The sequence below is a fragment of the Perca flavescens genome, chromosome 12, assembly GCF_004354835.1.
Source record: "Perca flavescens isolate YP-PL-M2 chromosome 12, PFLA_1.0, whole genome shotgun sequence".
NCBI classification, from domain to species: domain Eukaryota; kingdom Metazoa; phylum Chordata; class Actinopteri; order Perciformes; family Percidae; genus Perca; species Perca flavescens.
In genome coordinates, this window is record NC_041342.1 from 26,541,836 (window position 1) to 26,565,149 (window position 23,314).

The window sequence follows — 23,314 nt, forward strand, 5'->3', positions numbered from 1 at the left end:
GAATGATCTTTGAAAATATGAATTCCTTTTCAGTTTTAGAAACCAAACATTTACTAGTCAGCCAAAGACACCCAATCGTGTTCACTACTGTATTTCACATGCACAGGCGAGGGAGTGAATTTATGTCTAATGTGGAAGCAACAAGCAAGAGGATTTCTATGACTGTTAACATTAATATTAACTTTTTAAATGTGGAGGAAAGACGAACAACAAATCTCTTTTCTCCAAACCAGGCAAAGTGTGCACCTGCCTCACAGCCACAGATCCACAGAGGCCCCCAAATCTGAACTAAGGTGGGTCCTGCATTATTATCTGATGTGGCTCCTGACTGACAGGACATACTGTGCAAATTAGACATTTAAGGAGACATCATGCTCATTTTCAGTTTCATACTTGTATGCTGGGTTTCTACTAGAACATGTTTACATGCTTTAATGTTCATGTCTGAATATACTCTCACCCTCTGTCTGTTTTAGCTCCTGTCTCTTTAGGTCCCGCTGCCAAAAATTGCCCAGTCTGCTCTTAGTGGTTTGCAAGAAAAAGGGCGCACCTTTGCAAAGGTAGACTTCAGGCCGTGGGTGGAGATACTCAGATTAGGGGGCGGCATATTCTGATGAGCCTTCATATGACATAGGAAGGGAAGCAAAATCTGAATGGCTTGTTGAATCCCATGCTTTCTGATCTAGGCAGCAAAAAACTGACTAAGTTGTCTTAGTTCACAGTTTGTGTATTGGTAGGCACTCCAGATACCCAAATGCATGTGCACAAGCACTGATATGTGCCCTTTAAGTACAATAAAAAAAAGTTGCTGTTGGGCCCTATTGACACCCCACTTTCCATCTTCTGTGTATATTATGTGTGCTCCCTGTGTATAGCCTCTAAATTCTCATTGCAAACAGGAAATTATACACGGCAACTTCATTATATGCCTCAAGAACCAGAAAACAACCAGTACACCTGTGGTGGATTAATACTACCTGTTCCCAGGTTTTCTGTGTCAGTTAATCTGTGGTCATTTGAACAAACATACATTTATTTGGGAGGTTAATTGGGCCATGCTATTTGCAATACATCCCTATTCATGTATTCACATAATTCATTTATTTCATTCATTGATTAACGTGTTTTTGGTCTATTATCACTGTTGCACTTACCATGAAATAAAATGGTCTGGATAGAGTTGGAAATAAGTTGACATATTTAAGATAGATTCACAGATGGAAAGATTTAACTTAAATGATAGCCATAAATGTACATCATATTATCATTAGTATAAGGAACTTGACTCAAGCAGCAGGTTAGGAGAGAAGGTCCAATGAGTGAGTAGGGGGGAATGGGGGGGAGTTTTTTTTTCCTTTAAGGGAGTCAAATTTCCAAACTGTGGGTCTGAGAGTCACTCAGCTCAGAACTGAGAGAGCCTTTGTACTGAGAGAGAGAGAGAGTGTGTGTGTGTGTGTGTGAGAGAGAGAGAGAGAGAGAGAGAGAGAGAGAGAGAGAGAGAAAAGCAGTGTGACTTCAGGTCTGCACAGTGAGGCAGAGGCAGAGGGACCACAGAGTTTGCCGGAATTTCATCACACACATTCACTTGGAGTTCATTTTCAGACCTGGATTTTGTATTCCTTTATTCGCTAAAATGTTTCAAGGGTAAGCAAATTAAATATTACTTCTAAGTTTTCTGCTTGTAAAAAAAGCAGTGTTTTTTATCCGACCATCCATCTCATATCTTTACTTCAGTTAAACCTCAGAGTAGACCTGCTATGTAGCAACAATTCTTCTATGCGCGGCTTTCATAGCTCTACATGAAACACATTTCACTCTCTACATCAGCTATTTTAAATGAACAAATTCAGACCTTTTCACACCTGTTTTTTTTATGTTTTGAAGTCAGCCTAAAACGCAATTTACATGATGTGACTGATGTGTCTCCTCAGGTGGTCTCTTGCCCTGCATCTAGTTCTGCTGTGCTGGCTGGCCGCTGCCCTGCAGGTTATAGAAGGTAAGATTCATGCTGCTGCAGCTCTTTCCCAATACTGTAGCTGTAAAGAAATATACAGCTGTGTTGGAGAACAGAAGGGCTAAAAACAGTTTGGCGTTGACCCAACAAATGCCCTATTAAAGGAGCGCCTCTTCATATTGATGATATACTCCCAACTAATCTTTGAATCCCATTAGAAAATATTATGAGCATGGAAAGCAATTAAGTCTGTTAATATTGATCATCATGCAATACTTCATTGGTTATGGAGTTGGCTTCTTGAAATGGAATTATGGCACCCTGGCCTTTACAATGCATTTGTTATTGTGTGTCACAAGGTTAGATTTCATTGGGAAATTTGATAGATTGCCTTGAATTTACATCTGCGCTTAAAAAAGCTCAGATATATATTCCGTTTAAGATTTTATATGAAAAGGTTTCCTCTGTCGGCAAACCATAACTAGGAATGGCAGGTCTTCCAAGCTATGGATTTCTCTGCATGTTGATGCGGTGTGTATGGAGCTGTAGTGCGACTACAGAACTATTCTCTGGTATTTAAAGACTTTGGATGTTGGTTTCTTTTATTAACCCTTTCCAAAACCAAAAGTACAGGATTAAAAGTATAAACAATGGATGTATGAGTGTGTTTGTTTGCTCTAATGCAAACTGGAAACTTATCGCTGATTAGCGTTAATTATTAATTAGCTAAAATAACGTTAGCTTCATGAGATGGCGTCAGACTTTAATGTTTTAAAATGTACACGTATTAAAACGAGATGCTTTTAAAGACATCTAAAAAAAATAATATAGTATGAAATGTCCCTGGCCTTGGAAGAAACACGGGCTTAGATACTGAATTTAAGAAGATAGTTAGCCGGACATTCCAATGAGCTTATTTAAAGATGGTGGCTAAGGTAGCCTACTGAGCTAGTTAGCCAGAAATGCTAACTACAGTGGCTTAAACAGTACCTAACCCAGCATTTCTTCCAAGGCCACGGGCATTTCATGCTACATCATTTTGAGATGTATTGCTTTAAAACATTAAAACGTCAAAAGCAATCTCATGAAGCTAACGTCAGCCTAATTAGCTAGCTAGGAGTGGGTAGGAGAGAAGAGATTGCATGTGATTGCTCAAAAACTACTGTCACTCTTGTTGCAATGAAACGTTCATAGCTGCAAGCATGTAGGCCTACTTATGTCAGTGCATCTGATATGTAATAATCAGTTAATGATCACATCAACCTTTCACTCATGAATAATGGCGATTGGACAAGAACGTTTTTTGTCTTCTGATCTTTAAAGTGAGTGAAGTTTTTGATATTGCACTGCCACGCTTTGATGGTAATGGCAAGAAAAGCATGGAGGCCAGTATCTTTATTGAAGTGAATTAGTGATGAATAATTGTCATGCATGAATTATACATAAATAATAGCCTTATTTTACTCATAATCCATGATGATGAGGATACAGAAAAATAGAAATGCATCAAAATAATGTTGTCAGTATTTTAGAGACCCACCCAAAATTTCACACTCAGTACTGTGGTTTGCACACTGCTGAGCAGACCTCCAGTACGAAGTTTTTGTGGATGAATGGCTAAAGCACTTCAGTGTGGTCTGTGATACCTAGTCAAGATTTAGAAGACTGAGCCAAAGGATGTAATGAAATACATCATGCCAAAAAACTAAGGAAAAATGTAATCCATTGATTCTTAATGACATGGCTAGACTCGGATCTCATGTAATCCACTCCTCCCTCACAGACCCATTACGAGACCCATAATAAGGGTCAGTCCCCATTTCATTTCCATTTTCACACCTCTGTCTGCTGCTGTGGCTTTCATTTACTCCCTGCTGTGAGACTTCTATTATACAGCTCTGTAGGAGAGAGATAGTTTGTTTGTTTGGCAATAGACCGGGCTTCCTCTGCCCTCTTTACCCTCTGTGTGTGTATGTGTGTGTACAATGAGGTAGCTGGAAGTGGCAGACAGGTCAAACGCTGCACCAGGGTGAGAAATGAAGTGTTTAGTTTGTATGGTAATGGTGTGAGGCGTTTCATCTGCACTGCACTTGCTGTTTGTGTGCTTGAGAACATCAGAGAGGACGGCGTGGGTTGATTCACACGGAGCTTTGAAGTTGGATGTTGAGAATACACTTGTCCCTGTGCAAGTTTAATGTCAGCATGTGTAGGCGTGTGGGTGGTTGATTTTTGCAAATGGATGACAAAATTAATTATCTATTTCAAACATTTTCATAAAGTCAGAAATGATCAGTGCTTCTGCAGGATTTAGAAGAGTTATTTATTATTCACACTGAACACAGCTCATCACATTGTGGACTGCCACAGGCTTGATGGTTAGAGAGACTGTCTTGTGATTAGAAAATCATATGTTTAAGTCCAAAACTAGCTTGGAATAGCAGAGTGTTCCAGTACACAGGAGCAAAGAAAATGAAATGTCATCACTTTGAATCTGTGACTAATTCCTGGACGCAATGCTTATTCCAACTATATCGACTGTTGGTGTTTGGTCGCCATTCTGTATAAAAGGTATGAACACAAAATGGGGAGACAGATGTGTTCCGCCATTAAGCCGGCAGCAGATGTAGTAACAGAGCCGAATCAACGCCTGTATGAAAGGGACAGCCGCCATGGCGGGACTACACGTACACATACACACTAGACGCCAACGATGTTATCTAAAATCATACACTTTACGCATTATGCCGCCGTTATTTGGTTCAGTGTAGTCTGGATCAGTACATTTCCAGGATTATTGCCTGACATCTGCTTCCGCTCTCTGTGTGTTGCAATTCTCCAAATCCCTTCGCTTCAGGAAATGATAAGGCGTGCTTGGTTCTTTTAGCGAATGATTGTAAAGATTTACAAAGAATATGTTTACAGCATTTACTCTCTAACTGGGACGTTTTGTAACCAACGGTGGGGATTGCTGTGGATGAAGTACACACAGCGATACAAGAGACCGATTGGTGGGGATTTCTGTGGACGAAGTACACACAGCGATAAGAGAGCTAGTACACATTTAACCATGTATCCAGCTTATTTATATAGCTCACGTTACTGTATAGTGTACAATTAACTTTATTTAATACTGTATGTGGCGTTTTCTTTTGCAGGGTGCAAATGTTCCCCCAAAACAAGTTTCTTCCCGAGACTATTTTGCAGAGCCGCCGTCGCTGCGTCCAGAGCTTAGCGTTGCCTAAGACAACGTGATTGTGATTGATTTAAAGTGCTCATATTATGCTCATTTTCAGGTTCATAACTGTATTTAGAGGTTATATCAGAATAGGTTTACATGGTTTAATTTTCAAAAAGCACCATATTTTTGTTGTACTGCACATTGCTGCAGCTCTTCGTTTCACCCTGTTTGTTGAGCTCTCTGTTTTAGCTACAGAGTGAGGCATCTCACTTCTATTACATCTTTGTTGGGAGATACACATGCGCAGTAGCTAGGTAAGGACTACTAGCCAGTCAGAAGTAGAGTATGAGGGCGTGCTACACTAGCAGCTAGGCGAGCATTATAACGAGTGTTACAAAGTGACGCACGTTTGTCACAGAAGTAAAGGCTGGACTACAATAGAGCTGTTTGGAGCAGTTTGGGAACAGTGTTTTCTGTCGGAGATGATAAGTGCCTTTGGGGTGGACTTTGGGCTTTTTCACTTTGTCAACCTATAACATGCACACAAAAAAAGATATATAACACAATAAAGGAAAGGGAAAAAGCCAAAAAGCATAATATGAGCACTTTAAAGAAATGCAAACAACCCAACCTCTGTGGAGATAGGTCTGGTAATGCCAGACTAGGTTCAGGGTAAAAATAGAGAGGGGCAAGATGCAATATTCGTCCAAAGTGTTGCAGATCTACAATTAATGTTTGCCCTTGTAATAAGTGAATCACAATTTTGTTGTTTTAGCCAACCATACCAACCATAATTTGCCCATAATTTCTTTGCCATTTCTACAATCTTTCCCTAACCTTAACCATACCATATGCTATTAGCAGACAATGTTGGATGTAAAAAAAAAATTGTCCGCAGTCTGGAGTTTAGTTATCCAATATCAACATTCTTATGTAGGGTAGATTTTAGAAGATCACAAAAATGTTTCCTATTATTTAACACCTTTTCAGAAATAAATTTGAAATCCCTGGCCTTGCATTTAGCCATTTTCTACTGTCTAGTCGTTTCTCGATGAACAGCAATCTTTACAAAAAAACATCTGTAACACCAACATTTTAGCGTCTACATTTCCAGACACAACTCTAGCTTTAAAAAGCAAATGTTGTTGTTGTACTGTTTTCCACACTACAAACTTCACCCTGTCCCCCCTAAACCTTATTCCTTCCTCCAAGAACCTTCACTTTCCATTTACCGTTGGTTGAGTTGCTCTGAAAGGAATTCCATGTTTAGCCAATATAAATGATTGTGAGGTGAGCCCAGTAGGAGTCTGCTTTGGATGAGGTGCTCTTCTGTACTGTAAAACCTAGTCACTATATACTATTATACTACTACCATTATATTACTGTTGAGATCCACAATATCGGCCATATTTTGATGCCATCAGTTATCAAATGTTTGCTCAATGAACCATATTCATCTCTAGAAAACAGGTTTTCTGCTGTGGAAAACAGTTGTCTCTATTTTAATCATATTCAGTTTGCCACTTCCACTCTTGACCTTATTTGGTCTCTGATGTTACTGGAATAAAACTCCCACCGAGCTCCATTTAGTGTTTTATGAGTCTAAAAACCTGGCAAGCATGAATGTCATAGAGCTGTATGAAAGAGCCTCTACCTAAATGTCTTCAGTATATTAGAGAACTGAACGCCCTCACTGCAGCGGCGTCCTGTCTGGAATGTGCTCATTCAGCCACAGTGACTTTGATTTGAACACAGTTGGGCACAATGGGCCAACTGTAAAAGGTGTCATTGCTGAATGTGTGTAACGGTCAGCTCTATGGGTCACTGGAAACTTAAAAATAAGAATGGGTGTTTCTTTGAGGGTCTCATGACTTTCAGTTGAAAACAGTCTTGTGTTTTCCATGATGCGATTCTCACTGAGATGATGTAGTTTCCTAACCTTGGTTCCCATTACGTATAGAGGAATGGAGATGTGGAATCAAAATGAGGAGAGAAAAGGCTGTTGTTTGTCGTAGAGGAAGTTCAACTCATACCAGAAGCATGTATTAGATTGACTTGATGATTTTCTTTTTTTTTTTACAGCTCTTATTGTAATGGTTTTTGGAAAGGAAACTGTTGTTGTTTGGGTACATCGTTTCCATAGTTACTGTTTAAAAAGAGTACCATGAATCATTATCATTGTGTATCTGTTCCACTCTGTGCTTTGGGGTAAGAAACATACAAAGAAAGGCTTTTTACTAAGAAAGATGATCTAAAACTTCATTTACTCGAGGAGAGTATTAACATTCTGTTTATGTGCACACATGGCTATGGTTATTTGAGACATGTACATGCATTGGTGTTGTCTACTCTACATGTGAATACACAGAATATTGTTATTTAGTAAAACTTGGTTTTATATATATATATATATATATATATATATATATATATATATATATATATATATATATATATATATATATATGTTTAATTTGATTTCAAATGAAACATTTGGGCATTCACTTTAGGGCTGCAACTACTTATTATTATAAATTATCAGTTCATCTGTTTTTTGATTTATCAATTTATTATTTTCTCTTTCAATGTCAACAAATACATGAAGATCCCAGAACCCAATGTGATGTCTTTAATTTGCTTGTTTTGTCCCTAAAGCAAAATTATTCAGGATACTTTCAAATAAGACAAAGAATAGCAGTATCCTCAAATTTGAGAAGCGAAATCTTGCAAATATTTGGTATTTTTGCTTGAAAAGTGACTTTTTCAATAATTTAAATTGTTGTCAATAGATTTTCAGCTCAGCATATCTAGTTCACTGTAGTTGTGTCATTGGAGGAAAGTCAAGCATTCTTCATGTTGATACCACTCATATCAATTCTTTATGGTATTTCAAGATTTTAAAGCTACAATAACCAAGGGGATTTATGAAGTCTAAATGTTGGATTGAAGCCTGAAGCTACCAAAGTAATTGTTTTTCTACTACAAAGTAGTATGTTCACAACTTTTCTTTACTGAAAGACATGAGGATACCCACACAGTTACCTTTCACAGTTCACAGAAGAAGAAAATGATCTACTTTAGTTTGATTCCGTTTTTTCTTGCATTGCTGCTGCATTTGGCTTCAGACACAAAGGGTGAGAGGAAACACAGCTCCATGTGGTGTACAAGTAAGTGTACATGTCAACTCACACACACACACTTATATAATATCTGTCAGAGTCTTTCTCCTTTTCACACACACTTACACATCTGGGCAAGGTTCATTCACAGCTCATTTCCAAACAGTTGTCACCAACAGACACCGCTCAAATGCCTCTGGGCGCATTGGATAGTCCTTCAACCAATCAGACCAACGATCCGGGTGACGTGGCAGCAACAGCGGCATCAACGGGTAACTGCGCTTCGGTGGCCGTCATGTTGAATGTAAACAAAAAGCTGCTTGCCGTCACCGCGCTATCGTCATTGTGTAAAGCCCGCCTCAACGGTTGTGATATGTGCCTCGATTTGGAAAAATTGGAAATGGGCTTGAATGGGCTCTTGGCCAGACTGACTTGCAGAACAAATTTCAAATTTGCCGGAAGTTCGTCAGGGTTTACCCAGGCTACCACTGTGACTTAAACATAGTCACAAACAGAGCCAGCCAGGTCCTGAATTAAACTGCATTTTTTAACAGAGACCTTGATCTGTGAGTGGGAAAGATAAGGTGACCCCCACAAACACTACACTATCTTTTAGAAGTTTGTCATGCTGATTACTTTACTCACAATGTGACAACATTGTACAACTTCATGTTTACTTTCTGATTTTGAGATAACTTTCAATAACTGGTTTTAGAGCAACACTATGTAACTTTCCATTACATCGTCCAGTTCATTCGAACTACAGATCCGCTATCCGATCTGGCAAACTTGCATAATGTAATGTAATAGACAATTGCACTTCCAACTTGTAGGGGGACCGAAGCTGGAAAAGTTACATAGTGTTGCTTTAAGGGAAAGGTTGGAAGTTCTTCTCTGGATATGTGTGTGTGTGTGTGTGTGTGTGTATGTGTGTGTGCTTTTGCATATTTGGGTCTGAGTCTGTGGCTACTGAAATGATGGTCAATTAGCTGGAGAGTACTACATAAACACACCAACACTCTCTCCCTTTAAGGACACATCTGTCTATTAAAACATTAAATTACTAACATCTTCATAAAAATAAATGGCCATTGCTCTGTCCTCTATTGGGACTATAATGGAATATTATGCCAACGCTCCCTACATATTCTCAATTCCTGTGTAATCTAATTATAGAATCAATTGGAAAACTAAATTTGGCTGTCTTCGTCTGTCTTTGACACTTGCACTACTGTCTTTTCAAACAGACAGTAAACTGTCTGCATTTGGGGTGTTTTTCTCTGTATCAAACTCTGTGACTCCTAAACCCGCATGTAAACCGAACCGTACCTTGTGTGTACCCCTAATCTTGTCACCTGCATATGTGTCCTCTTACGGTACACAAGTCATTGTATATAACAGAAAGAAAAATGATATATTTTGATAGAAGCCCTTCACGGCAGCAAAGCTTTCTGGCAATAATAGCAATGTTACTCCGCTGGCCGATCCCCACTGGTGATGGTCCGTCTGCGGCTGCAGGACCTGGAGCTCACCGCCAGAGTTTCAGTTTGACTGTTAAAAAGTGTTAAGATAATTAAAAGGTATTAGAAGCAGGCTGGTTGGTTAGTTAGCTAACGCTAGCTTGTTATTCCACCAGGCTTCCATGCTACATAGCTAAATAAGCCGGACAGAGTTGTCCCTCATCTGGCGATAGAAACCCTGCTTTCCCCGTTCTGTTGGCTCAGAGCTCCACAGCCTAAGTCCACAGGTACAAATTAGTTTTGCACCAAATGTATCGCAACAAGTGTTGCAAAAGTCGAGGCGCAGATTCTCCACTTTGTGATGCGAGAGAGCGCCTACAGTGACAGATTCGAGAGGTTGTAATCACTGAATTGTGGTTGTGATGGAAAATGAACCTGAGTAAAAAAAAAAAGTACACGAGTAAATGTTGCATTACAAGTTTGCAGCTGTCATTGTGTTCATGCAAATGTCAATCTACACATTTGTGAATATTTTTTCTACAAGTGCAAATTTCAATTTACAAGTTCAGATTTTTTTTACAAGCTCTTATGTTTTTTTTCCTTTTGTGACTTCAAATTCAGATCACGTGTGAATATTTTTTACAAGTGCAAATTTTAGCATACACGTTCAATTTTTTTGTTATGCAAGTTCTCACATTGTATTATAAGCTCTCACGTTTTGCACCATATTTACCTTCATACAAATCCTTCTCCTTCACTTCCTTCCCTGAGGCTGTGTGGATGTGCTGCTGAGTGCAGGCTCTTTAGTCACTATTTTGGTTGTTGGTGCTCCTGACAGTATATCTCATCTGAGTCCGCTGACCATTTCTCACTGCAAAAAAAGGTGCAGTAAGAAAGATGTTGGTCAAACATTATGTTCAAAACTTAAAAAAGATATTCATAAAAAATCTCAAAGACAATTTTGCCTATCACATTGAATGTTTGGGTGGGGCTAAATCTTTTTACACAGGCTTGAAATGAATGAAAGTCTTGATTTCTGTAGAGGTGACACAACTTCTTTCTGTGGACATATGTGTTATTTTATATAAATCGTATTCCTTTGCCTCCCACTATGTTTGTGCATTCTGTATCATCTACCATTCCTTAGGAACTTCTCGCAAGCTTTAGATCACTGAAATGTTTTTACTCCTTTGACTAAAGGAGGACAGAATGTGCTCAGGACACTTAGGACTAATTCATCACTATAAGAAAAAAATGTCCAAGATCATTTTAGCGGTTAGACGGAAACTCTAAATTCAGACCAGGTATGTCCGCCTTAACAGGAATACTCACATTTCTTTCTGTATGTCAACATGTAGAAGGGAAATTATCTGAGTTTCTGTGCTCACAAACAGTATTACACCTCAGTCTAGTGTTGACTGCAACTGTACAGATCTCCACCTGCACTGCCCTAAAAGAAAGTCTCAACAGATACACAAACAGAGACACAAATGGAAAAATACCACACTGTACAGCATTTAACTTCTCCAGTACTGAACAATAGTGAATATTGTGGTGCGACTTTGGTGGGTGGAAGTCAATAGATGGTACTCTGCCAGAGGGACAGTGGAGCAAACATGAGATAATATTTTCCTGTCACATTTCTCTGAAGGTTGTCTTTCATTTTAAGCCCGGGACATACAGGGCTGAAAATCGGCCGTTGGACAGTCTGGCGAGGTCAGTGACTCGAATCTGTTCGGTGTGTCCCGTGCCGTCGTCAGTCTGGGGGGCTGTTGGCGTTCATTTTGGCCGACCTGACATGTTCAGTCGGCGGCAGGGCCGGTACTCGGGACTCACCCAGAAATGGGGAGCGGAATGAGCGTGACTAGAGTCTCTCAAAATCTGACAAAAATCTTTTAAACTGACCTTTATTGAGCTGAAATGAAGACAGATTCAGCAACTGCATGGCCTATTTCTCGCTTAAAATGTTTTCAGAAAACACGTTTCGGTGAACTATTTTAATACAATATGAGATCATAATCTGAACGAGCCGCCATGACAGTCTGGCTTTTAATTTCTAGAGAAAACAAACCCATGTGACGCGTTCGTCCAATCAGCTGCCGGTTTTCATTTCTTGGGCAACAATACAGATTAGCGCCGCCTGCTGCCATGCAGACGTATTAACGTTTCTGAAATTGGTGTCGCATGAGTGTGTTCCGAGGCAGTTTTTTGGACCTCGGGGACCCGACTGATCATTTCGACTGGCTTTTCTGCCGAGGGTCGGCCGTCTGGTTGGGGTGTACCGGCTCTTAGGCAGTTCACATCAGATGTGTGAAAGTATTCCCTATTACAGTGCTTCCCATGTGTTTCATTAACATTAACAATTGGAGGAGGAGATGAGCCCATGCGAGAAACTCTGAGAGGTCGTTTGCTCTGAGAACAAGACATGCAGCTGAGCAAACACCCCCAACACCCCTCACACACACACACACACACACACACACACACACACACACACACACACACACACACACACACACACACACACACACACACACACACACACACACACACACACACACACACACACACACACACACACACACACACACACACACACACACAAACATTCATTGCCCTGTGCCCTATACATGTATAAACAGGTTATAGGCGGATGTAAATAGTACCACATAGTACCACATATTTGAAACAGTTGATTGACTGTCTTGGTTGGTTCGATAGATATCAGTTCATCTCAAATGATCTCTGTCTGCACACATTGTAATATGGCATGAATAGAAATTACTCTTATCAGATTGTTTTATAATACATGAAACACTAATCAAAGTAAGTTAAGAAATTGTATGTAATGACATATTTACTAGTTTTCATGTATAAAATCAGCCAATAATAGGATATATTATAATAATCATAGTAATGCATTATGTCATGATACAACAGATATATTGTGTTGTAATGTCGACACATTTGTTAGAGCTGGAAAGTCTCAGTTTGTCGGTCTCCAGTTTGTTTATGGCAACTAGATACATTCTCAAATTGAATGTGGTATCAGTCTGTTACATAAAAGCTTAACAAAAGCAAATGTTTAGCAGAGGTTTGGTGCAAAACAAGATTTTGACAACTGAGGAATGAACAATACAAAAAAATGAAATGACAAAACACATAAAAATGCTCTGGTTGCAAAACATCTCGCCAAAGAACTACAGTTGAAAATTAGCTGGCTGGCAAACATTGGCACATTGACAGTACTGTTAATTCATGTGTGCTGTCCTTATAAATAAATAAATGAAATGAAATGAGAAAAAGTTGGTCTGAGAAAATCAGAAAAAATGTTGCCACTGATGTCATTTTAGTCTGTCTGTCTGTCTAGCTTTTTGCATTGTCCCTCCAGCTGCATCTCAGCAGGCACTAAAAAAACAACAACGTTGAGCTGCACACTAGATGATCTCTTTCTTTTTGTATCTGTGATTGTGTATATTATAGGGGCTGAAGTGGGAGGATGGTGTGTGTGTGTGTGTGTGTGTGTGTGTGTGTGTGTGTGTGTGTGTGGGGGGGAGGGGTGAAAGCCAGGACACTTGACGTAATGGAAACTGTCCCTCTGCAGATGTCCACCTCTGACCTACTAACAACTCCAAACAATGCATTCATTTATATCAAATATGTTATAGACCATACAGTGTGGCATTAAGCGATCTTGTGTGTGTGCATGTGTGTGTTAGTCAGTGGTCATCTATAGCGTCAGCTGAGTCAAAAGGTTATTGTTTTAATAACCTGTGGATCGGCAGGCAGTTTGTAAGTCATTAACCTAATCATTCTCCTGTTGCAGAGCCAGTGCTGCAATTACATGCCACTTACCATAAGACTTATGCATCTTCGTTTTAGGACTAAAATTAAAAATGTGTCTTTTACATGGCCTTCAAACTGGCTTGGCTGCTATTTTGGGTGGACCAGTACAAAAGTGAGTGGGCCATCTTTTCCCAGAAAAAAAGGACAAAAAAAAAATTTGACAATTTTACTTTGCAACTTTCTGCATTACAAAGGCAATAACAGCAAAAAAAACACTAACAACATGCTCAACCAGCAGCTCAGTCTATAAAGGCTGTACACAACAGTATAGACAAAAACTGTTAGTGATTTATTTTGCAGAGTTGGGTAATAATTGTCATTTGGTGTGTTACAATGAGCAACTCCTAGCTTTAAAGCATATTTATGAATTTGATTTAATAATGTGGTAATGCATAGAAACATAACATGGCACTGTGCATGATGCCTGTGAAGAGGCTCATTCCAGAGGGAGGTCAGAGGTCACATAATGGACAACACAGGGTAGGGATTCTTGCTGGACACTTCCGCAGGTTGGATACTTGACAACTCGACAAGACCTTTTAAGGTTTGAGTCATCAAGTTAAAGCACAGTCTGTCCACTCAGTAACATTTAGATAATCTGTTAAGATCTGTTAAGGTAATGAAGTCACATTCTTGACTTGTCTTGTTTCTATCTAAGGCTGTGTTATGCTGGCCCCATGACTTCTCCAATGTAATTGGCTTGATGTCTGTCCTAATGTTAGAGATACAGGCTTTTTTTTGTCACTTTCCTCTCAGATAGGTTCCTAATATGTTTTTGAAAGACAGCTCAAACTGTTGCTCCACTGCCAATATTACATGTACAACAAGAAGATAAAATACAGTATGTGTATAATAGTTGTGTGTGTATCAGTCAGCCCAGGGCTGTTTTTTTAATTTATTTATTTGATAGGATCAAGCCAGCATACAGTACAACATGATTTGTCACTCAGCACGATGCAATCTAAATGTTACTGCTCTATTGGCTTTAAATGGGAGCTGTGTGTGTGTGTGTGTGCGCGCGCGTGTGTGTGTGTATGTGTGTGTGCGTGTGTGTGTGTGTGTGTGTGTGTGTGTGTGTGTGTGTGTGTGTGTGTGTGTGTGTGTGTGTGTGTGTGTGTGTGTGTGTGTGTGTGTGTGTGTGTGTGTGTGTGTGTGTGTGGGCAGGTCAGTTGTTTGGGTTAATCCTACCCTAGGGTCAAACTCTCCTTCCTATAACCTCTCTGACTCTTAATTAGGGGTCCAAGCCCGAGTCTGGAAGAAACGGCGTGTAGCAATAGCTACGCCGTTCGCACAGCAGGGCTGTGGAACCCTATTGTTTTTCTAAGGATTATTAGGGGTCCAAGCCCGAGTCTGGAAGAAACGGCGCGTAGGAAGAAAGCAGGGCTGTGGAACCCTATTGTTTTTCTAAGGATTATTTTTAGGGTCCAAGCCCGAGTCTGGAAGAAACGGCGTGTAGCAATAGCACAGCAGGGCTGTGGAACCCTATTGTTTTTCTAAGGATTATTTTTAGGGGTCCAAGCCCGAGTCTGGAAGAACCGGCGGTAGCAATAGCTACGCCGTTCGCACAGCAGGGCTGTGGAACCCTATTGTTTTTCTAAGGATTATTTTTATTATTCTTCTTCTCCGCCTAAAACTCCGACTGCAGCCTAAACCGTACATAGTGGGGAGTTGCCATTTTCAGGACTGGTCCCAAACCCCGCAACGACCTCAGGCGCAAAAATTCACCCATTTCCACAACTAGGTGGCGCTATAGCAGAAAAAACGCGTTTGGCCCCATAACTCCCAAACCGTACACCCGACATTCAAAAACAATACATCGACGCGTTCCCTGGATCCAAATGAATCACGTGATATAGGCCACGCCCATTTCCGCCTGGACTTTTATGCCTTTAAAATCGCAATTTATCAAAAACCTACTTTTTCGAACTCCTCCGAGACCGTGCGTCCGATCTGCACGAAACTTGGACCGTGGCATCTCCAGACTGGCCTGACTAAAAGTTATGGAAATCAATTTTATACGATAAAAATTATGCATATAACGCACAAACAAATTTGCGTAGCTAACTAAGAAAACACCAACTTTGCCATATCTCAGCCAAAATGAAAGCTATCAACCCCAAACTTTAGATTATTCTTTGCCATGCCCTCTGGAGGGACCCCATGCGTTTTAAGAAAATTGGTCGCTAGGGGGCGCTACAACTAAAAAAGTTTATATCTCATGAACGGCTCATCCGATTTATACAAAATTTGATGGTACCATCTGGGGCCAATCCTGAGGCCATCCCTAGAATGGAGTACCGAGGGGTCAAAGTGGGCGTGGCCTATGGGACCCAATGTGACCCAACTCTAGATTCACCACTTACACTAATGTGAACAACTTTAAATTTACAGGGTAGATGGACAATGGGCCATGGATCACACCTACCAAAAATTACACATGTGGACCACTAGGTGGCGCTGTAATGGTTTTTTGTCATTAACTCCCACAATACACATCACACATTAGAAATTCTTACATCCACGTGTTCCTTGAATCAAGCTGAATTGCCTGATATAGGCCCCGCCCATTTCCGCGCAAACGTTTTTTTCGCAGTATCGCAAGAACGTGCAAAACCAACTTTCGCGAACTCGTCCTAGGCCGTTCTCGACCGATCTGCACGAAACCTGGTAGTTAGCATCTCCAGATGGACCTGACAAAAAGTTATGGAAATCGTTTTGCTACGTTGAAGTATGCCAATTTGACAACCAAACAAATTGTCCTAGATAGCTACGACACACGTATCATATCATATCTCGGTTAAATTTAAATTTATCACCAAATGACTTGAGATCCTTGTTCACCATTCCACTACGATACTGTGTACCAAATTTGGCGAAGATCGGCCTTTAGGGGCGCCGTAAGTAAAGTTTATTTGTTTTCCCGCCAATTTTCTTAGTACATTTCAAAGGGAAATTTGCTATTGCAATATCTCTGCCACAGTAAAAGCAATCAACACAAAATTTGTGGTGCTCTTTCGGGATGGCGTTCTGAGGCGCTGTACCAAATTTGGCGAAGATCGGCCTTTAGGGGGCGCTATAAGCAACGTTTATTTGTTTCGCCCACTTACTCAATGCATTTAAATGGGAAATTTGCAATTGCAATATCTCTGCCACAGTAAAAGCAATCAACACAAAATTTGTGGTGCTCGCTCGACATGGCGTCCCGAGGCGTTCTACCAAATTTGGCGAAGATCGGCCTTTAGGGGGCGCTATAAGCAACGTTTATTTGTTTCGCCCACTGACTCAATGCATTTAAATGGGAAATTTGCAATTGCGATATCTCTGCCACAGTAAAAGCAATCAACACAAAATTTGTGGCGCTCGCTCGGCATGGCGTTCCGAGGCGCTGTACCAAATTTGGCGAATTTGGTCCATAACTTTTGGACCACCACCCTCTCAGTCACTCTCTCATTTCTCTCTGCTGTCCCCTGTGGTCAGGGGGGTTAAGAAGTTTGTTTATAGTAGAGAATTGTTAAAAGCAGTCTGTGCATGCATGGAGACGAACTGTTAACCACTACATTTTCAAAAGCAGAGTACCGCAGACCTCGCGCATCAAACCTCTCGATATTCACCGACGTGTGCCCCCCCTACTCAATGCTTGAGTCCCGCATCGGCGCAGCTTCGCGCTTCTTCGGGCGCGACTGGCGCGGCTCCGGGGGCATCGCGGACGACGGGCATCGGAGGCGAATGGCGTCGGAGGCGGACGGCGTCGGAGGCTGGCGGCGATGGAGGCTGGCGGCGTCGGAGGCTGGCGGCTATGGAGACGGGCGGCGTCGGAGGCTTGGGCCCCGTTCATAACTGCTTGCAGTTCTAGTTAGGGGTCCAAGCCCGAGTCTGGAAGAAACGGCGTGTAGCAATAGCTACGCCGTTCGCACAGCAGGGCTGTGGAACCCTATTGTTTTTCTAAGGATTTTTTTTTATTATTATTCTTCTTCTTCTCCGCCTAAAACTCCGACTGCAGCCTAAACTGTACATAGTGGGGAGTTGCCATTTTCAGGACTGGTCCCAAACCCCGCAACGACCTCAGGCGCAAACATTCACCCATTTCCACCACTAGGTGGCGCTATAGCAGAAAAAACGCGTTTGGCCCCATAACTCCCAAACCGTACACCCGACATTCAAAAACAATACATCGACGCGTTCCCTGGATCCAAATGAATCACGTGATATAGGCCACGCCCATTTCCGCCTGGACTTTTATGCCTTTAAAATCGCAATTTATCAAAAACCTACTTTTTCGAACTCCTCCGAGACCGTGCGTCCGATCTGCACGAAACTTGGACCGTGGCATCTCCAGACTGGCCTGACTAAAAGTTATGGAAATCAATTTTATATGATAAAAATTGCGCATATAACGCACAAGCAAATTTGCATAGCTAACTAAGAAAACACCAACTTTGCCATATCTCAGCCAAAATGAAAGATATCAACCCCAAACTTTAGATTATTCTTTGCCATGCCCCTCTGGAGGGACCCCATGCGTTTTAAGAAAATTGGTCGCTAGGGGGCGCTACAACTACAAAAAGTTTATATCTCATGAACGGCTCATCCGATTTATACGAAATTTGATTCGTACCATCTGTGCCCAATCCTGAGGCCATCCCTAGAATGGAGTACCGAGGGGTCAAAGTGAGCGTGGCCTATGGGACCCAATGTGACCCAACTCTAGATTCACCACTTACACTAATGTGAACAACTTTAAATTTACAGGGTAGATGGACAATGGGCCATGGATCACACCTACCAAAAATTACACATGTGGACCACTAGGTGGCGCTGTAATGGTTTTTTGTCATTAACTCCCACAATACACATCACACATTAGAAATTCTTACATCCACGTGTTCCTTGAATCAAGCTGAATTGCCTGATATAGGCCCCGCCCATTTCCGCGCAAACGTTTTTTCGCAGTATCGCGCAACGTGCAAAACCAACTTTCGCGAACTCGTCCCCAGGCCGCTCGACCGATCTGCACGAAACCTGGTAGTTAGCATCTCCAGATGGACCTGACAAAAAGTTATGGAAATCGTTTTGATACGTTGAAGTATGCCAATTTGACAACCAAACAAATTGTCCTAGATAGCTACGACACACGTATCATATCATATCTCGGTTAAATTTAAATTTATCACCAAATGACTTGAGATCCTTGTTCAACATTCCACTACGATACTGTGTACCAAATTTGGCGAAGATCGGCCTTTAGGGGGCGCTATAAGCAACGTTTATTTGTTTTCCCGCCAATTTTCTTAGTACATTTCAAAGGGAAATTTGCTATTGCAATATCTCTGCCACAGTAAAAGCAATCAACACAAAATTTCTGGCGCTCTTTCGGGATGGCTTTCTGAGGCGCTGTACCAAATTTGGCGAAGATCGGCCTTTAGGGGGCGCTATAAGCAACGTTTATTTGTTTCGCCCACTTACTCAATGCATTTAAATGGGAAATTTGCAATTGCAATATCTCTGCCACAGTAAAAGCAATCAACACAAAATTTGTGGCGCTCGCTCGGCATGGCGTCCCGAGGCGCTGTACCAAATTTGGCGAATTTGGTCCATAACTTTTGGACCACCACCCTCTCAGTCACTCTCTCATTTCTCTCTGCTGTCCCCTGTGGTCAGGGGGGTTAAGAAGTTTGTTTATAGTAGAGAATTGTTAAAAGCAGTCTGTGCGTGCATGGAGACGAACTGTTAACCGCTACATTTTCAAAAGCAGAGTACCGCAGACCTCGCGCATCAAACCTCTCGATATTCACCGACGCGTGCCCCCCCTACTCAATGCTTGGAGTCCCGCATCGGCGCAGCTTCGCGCTTCTTCGGGCGCGACTGGCGCGGCTCCGGGGCGCCGCGGGCGGACGACGGGCATCGGAGGCGGCGAACGGCGCGCGGAGGCGGACGGCGCCGGAGGCTGGCGGCGATGGAGGCTGGCGGCGCCGGAGGCTGGCCCCGCTATGGAGACTAGGCGGCGCCGGAGGCTTGGGCCCCCCGCTCATAACCCTGCTTGCAGTTCTAGTTTTTTTATTATTATTCTTCTTCTCCGCCTAAAACTCTGACTGCAGCCTAAACCGTACATAGTGGGGAGTTGCCATTTTCAGGACTGGTCCCAAAACCCCGCAAGGACCTCAGGCGCAAAATTCACCCATTTCCACCCCTAGGTGGCGCTATAGCAGAAAAAAACGTTTGGGCCCCATAACTCCCAAACCGTACATCCGACATTCAAAAACAATACATCTACGCGTTCCCTGGATCCAACTGAATCACGTGATATAGGCCACGCCCATTTCCGCCTGGACTTTTATGCCTTTAAAATCGCAATTTATCAAAAACCTACTTTTTCGAACTCCTCCTAGACCGTCGACCGATCTGCACGAAACTTGGACCGTGGCATCTCAGACTGGCCTGACTAAAAGTTATGGAAATAAATTTTATACGATAAAAATTGCGCATATAACGCACAAACAAATTTGAGTAGCTAACTATGAAAACACCAACTTTGCCATATCTCAGCCAAAATGAAAGCTATCAACCCCAAACTTTAGATTATTCTTTGCCATGCCCCTCTGGAGGGACCCCATGCGTTTTAAGAAAATTGGTCGCTAGGGGGCGCTACAACTACAAAAAGTTTATATCTCATGAACGGCTCATCCGATTTATACGAAATTTGACGGTACCATCTGGGGCCAATCCTGAGGCCATCCCTAGAATGGAGTACCGAGGGGTCAAAGTGGGCGTGGCCTATGGGACCCAATGTGATCCAACTCTAGATTCACCACTTACACTAATGTGAACAACTTTAAATTTACAGGGTAGATGGACAATGGGCCATGGATCACACCTACCAAAAATTACACATGTGGACCACTAGGTGGCGCTGTAATGGTTTTTTGTCATTAACTCCCACAATACACATCACACATTAGAAATTCTTACATCCACGTGTTCCTTGAATCAAGCTGAATTGCCTGATATAGGCCCCGCCCATTTCCGCGCAAACGTTTTTTTTTCGCAGTATCGCGCAACGCAAAAAACCAACTTTCGCGAACTCGTCCCTGGCCGTTCGACCGATCTGAACGAAACCTGGTAGTTAGCATCTCCAGATGGACCTGACAAAAAGTTATGGAAATCGTTTTGCTACGTTGAAGTATGCCAATTTGACAACCAAACAAATTGTCCTAGTTAGCTACGACACACGTATCATATCATATCTCGGTTAAATTTAAATTTATCACCAAATGACTTGAGATCCTTGTTCACCATTCCACTACGATACTGTGTACCAAATTTGGCGAAGATCGGCCTTTAGGGGGCGCCGTAAGTAAAGTTTATTTGTTTTCCGCCAATTTTCTTAGTACATTTCAAAGGGAAATTTGCTATTGCAATATCTCTGCCACAGTAAAAGCAATCAACACAAAATTTGTGGTGCTCTTTCGGGATGGCTTTCCGAGGCGCTGTACCAAATTTGGCGAAGATCGGCCTTTAGGGGGCGCTATAAGCAACGTTTATTTGTTTCGCCCACTTACTCAATGCATTTAAATGGGAAATTTGCAATTGCAATATCTCTGCCACAGTAAAAGCAATCAACACAAAATTTGTGGCGCTCGCTCGGCATGGCGTCCCGAGGCGTTCTACCAAATTTGCCGAAGATCAACCTTTAGCATAAGGCGTTCGAGGCGCTTTGGGAAATAAATGTAAATAATGCACAAAATTTGTGGCCCATGGCGCAACACAAAATTTGGGCGCTCGCTCGGCATGGCGTTCCGTGTAATTTGGTCCATAACTTTTGGACCACCACCCTCTCAGTCACTCTCTCATTTCTCTCTGCTGTCCCCTGTGGTCAGGGGGGTTAAGAAGTTTGTTTATAGTAGAGAATTGTTAAAAGCAGTCTGTGCATGCATGGAGACGAACTGTTAACCGCTACATTTTCAAAAGCAGAGTACCGCAGACCTCGCGCATCAAACCTCTCGATATTCACCGACGTGTGCCCCCCCTACTCAATGCTTGGAGTCCCGCATCGGGCGCAGCTTCGCTTCTTCGGGTGCGACTGGCGCGTCCGGGGGCATCGCGGACGGCGGGCATCGGAGGCGGCGTGGCGCCGGAGGCGGACGGGTCGGAGGCTGGCGGCGATGGAGGCTGGCGGCGCCGGAGGCTGGCAGCTATGGAGACGGGCGGCGCGGAGGCTTGGGCCCCGTTCATAACTGCTTGCAGTTCTAGTTTTTATTATTCTTCTTCTTCTCCGCCTAAAACTCCGACTGCAGCCTAAACCGTACATAGTGGGGAGTTGCCATTTTCAGGACTGGTCCCTAACCCCGCAACGACCTCAGGCGCAAAAATTCACCCATTTCCACCACTAGGTGGCGCTATTTCAGAAAAAAACGCGTTTGGCCCCATAACTCCCAAACCGTACAGCCGACATTCAAAAACTATACATCGACGCGTTCCCTGGATCCAACTGAATCACGTGATATAGGCCACGCCCATTTCCGCCTGGACTTTTATGCCTTAAAAATCGCAATTTATCAAAAACCTACTTTTCCGAACTCCTCCTAGACCGTGCGACCGATCTGCACGAAACTTGGACCGTACCAACTCCACACTGGCCTGACTAAAAGTTATGGAAAGAAATTTTATACGATAAAAATTGCGCATATAACGCACAAACAAATTTGCGTAGCTAACTATGAAAACACCAACTTTGCCATATCTCAGCCAAAATAAAAGCTATCAACCCCAAACTTTAGATTATTCTTTGCCATGCCCCTCTGGAGGGACCCCAAGCGTTTTAAGAAAATCGGTCACTAGGGGGCGCTACAACTACAAAAAGTTTATATCTCATGAACGGCTTATCCGATTTATACAAAATTTGATGCGTACCATCTGTGGCCAATCATGAGGCCATCCCTAGAATGGAGTACCGAGGGGTCAAAGTGGGCGTGGCCTATGGGACCCAATGTGACCCAACTCTAGATTCACCACTTACACTAATGTGAACAATTTTAAATTTACAGGGTAGATGGACAATGGGCCATGGATCACACCTACCAAAATTACACATGTGGACCACTAGGTGGCGCTGTAATGGTTTTTGTCATTAACTCCCACAATACACATCACACATTAAAATTCTTACATACACGTGTTCCTTGAATCAAGCTGAATTGCCTGATATAGGCCCCGCCCATTTCCAGCGCAAACGTTTTTTCGCAGTATCGCGCAAGAACGTGCAAAACCAACTTTCGCGAACTCGTCCCTAGGCCGTTCGACCCGATCTGCACGAAACCTGGTAGTTAGCATCTCCAGATGGACCTGACAAAAAGTTATGGAAATCGTTTTGCTACGTTGAAGTATGCCAATTTGACAACCAAACAAATTGTCCTAGATAGCTCGACACCGCGTATCATATCATATCTCGGTTAAATTTAAATTTATCACCAAATGACTTGAGATCCTTGTTCACCATTCCACTACGATACTGTGTACCAAATTTGGCGAAGATCGGCCTTTAGGGGGGCGCCGTAAGTAAAGTTTATTTGTTTTCCCGCCAATTTTCTTAGTACATTTCAAAGGGAAATTTGCTATTGCAATATCTCTGCCACAGTAAAAGCAATCAACACAAAATTTGTGGTGCTTTTTGGGATGGCTTTCCGAGGCGCTGTACCAAATTTGGCGAAGATCGGCCTTTAGGGGGCGCTATAAGCAACGTTTATTTGTTTCGCCCACTTAC

At 42.2% G+C, this 23,314-nt stretch overlaps 1 protein-coding gene across 1 annotated transcript in view; it reads left to right on the forward strand.

The window, feature by feature from the left end:
* Positions 1 to 1,561: 1,561 nt before the first annotated feature.
* col15a1b (collagen, type XV, alpha 1b) overlaps positions 1,562 to 23,314 on the forward strand; it is an 87,452-nt gene continuing 65,699 nt past the window's right edge. The window contains exons 1-2 of the mRNA XM_028594003.1: positions 1,562 to 1,644; positions 1,932 to 1,996. Of these exons, the coding sequence (XP_028449804.1) occupies positions 1,634 to 1,644; positions 1,932 to 1,996 (76 nt within the window). The 5' untranslated portion in view covers positions 1,562 to 1,633. The remainder of the gene's footprint in view (positions 1,645 to 1,931; positions 1,997 to 23,314) is intronic.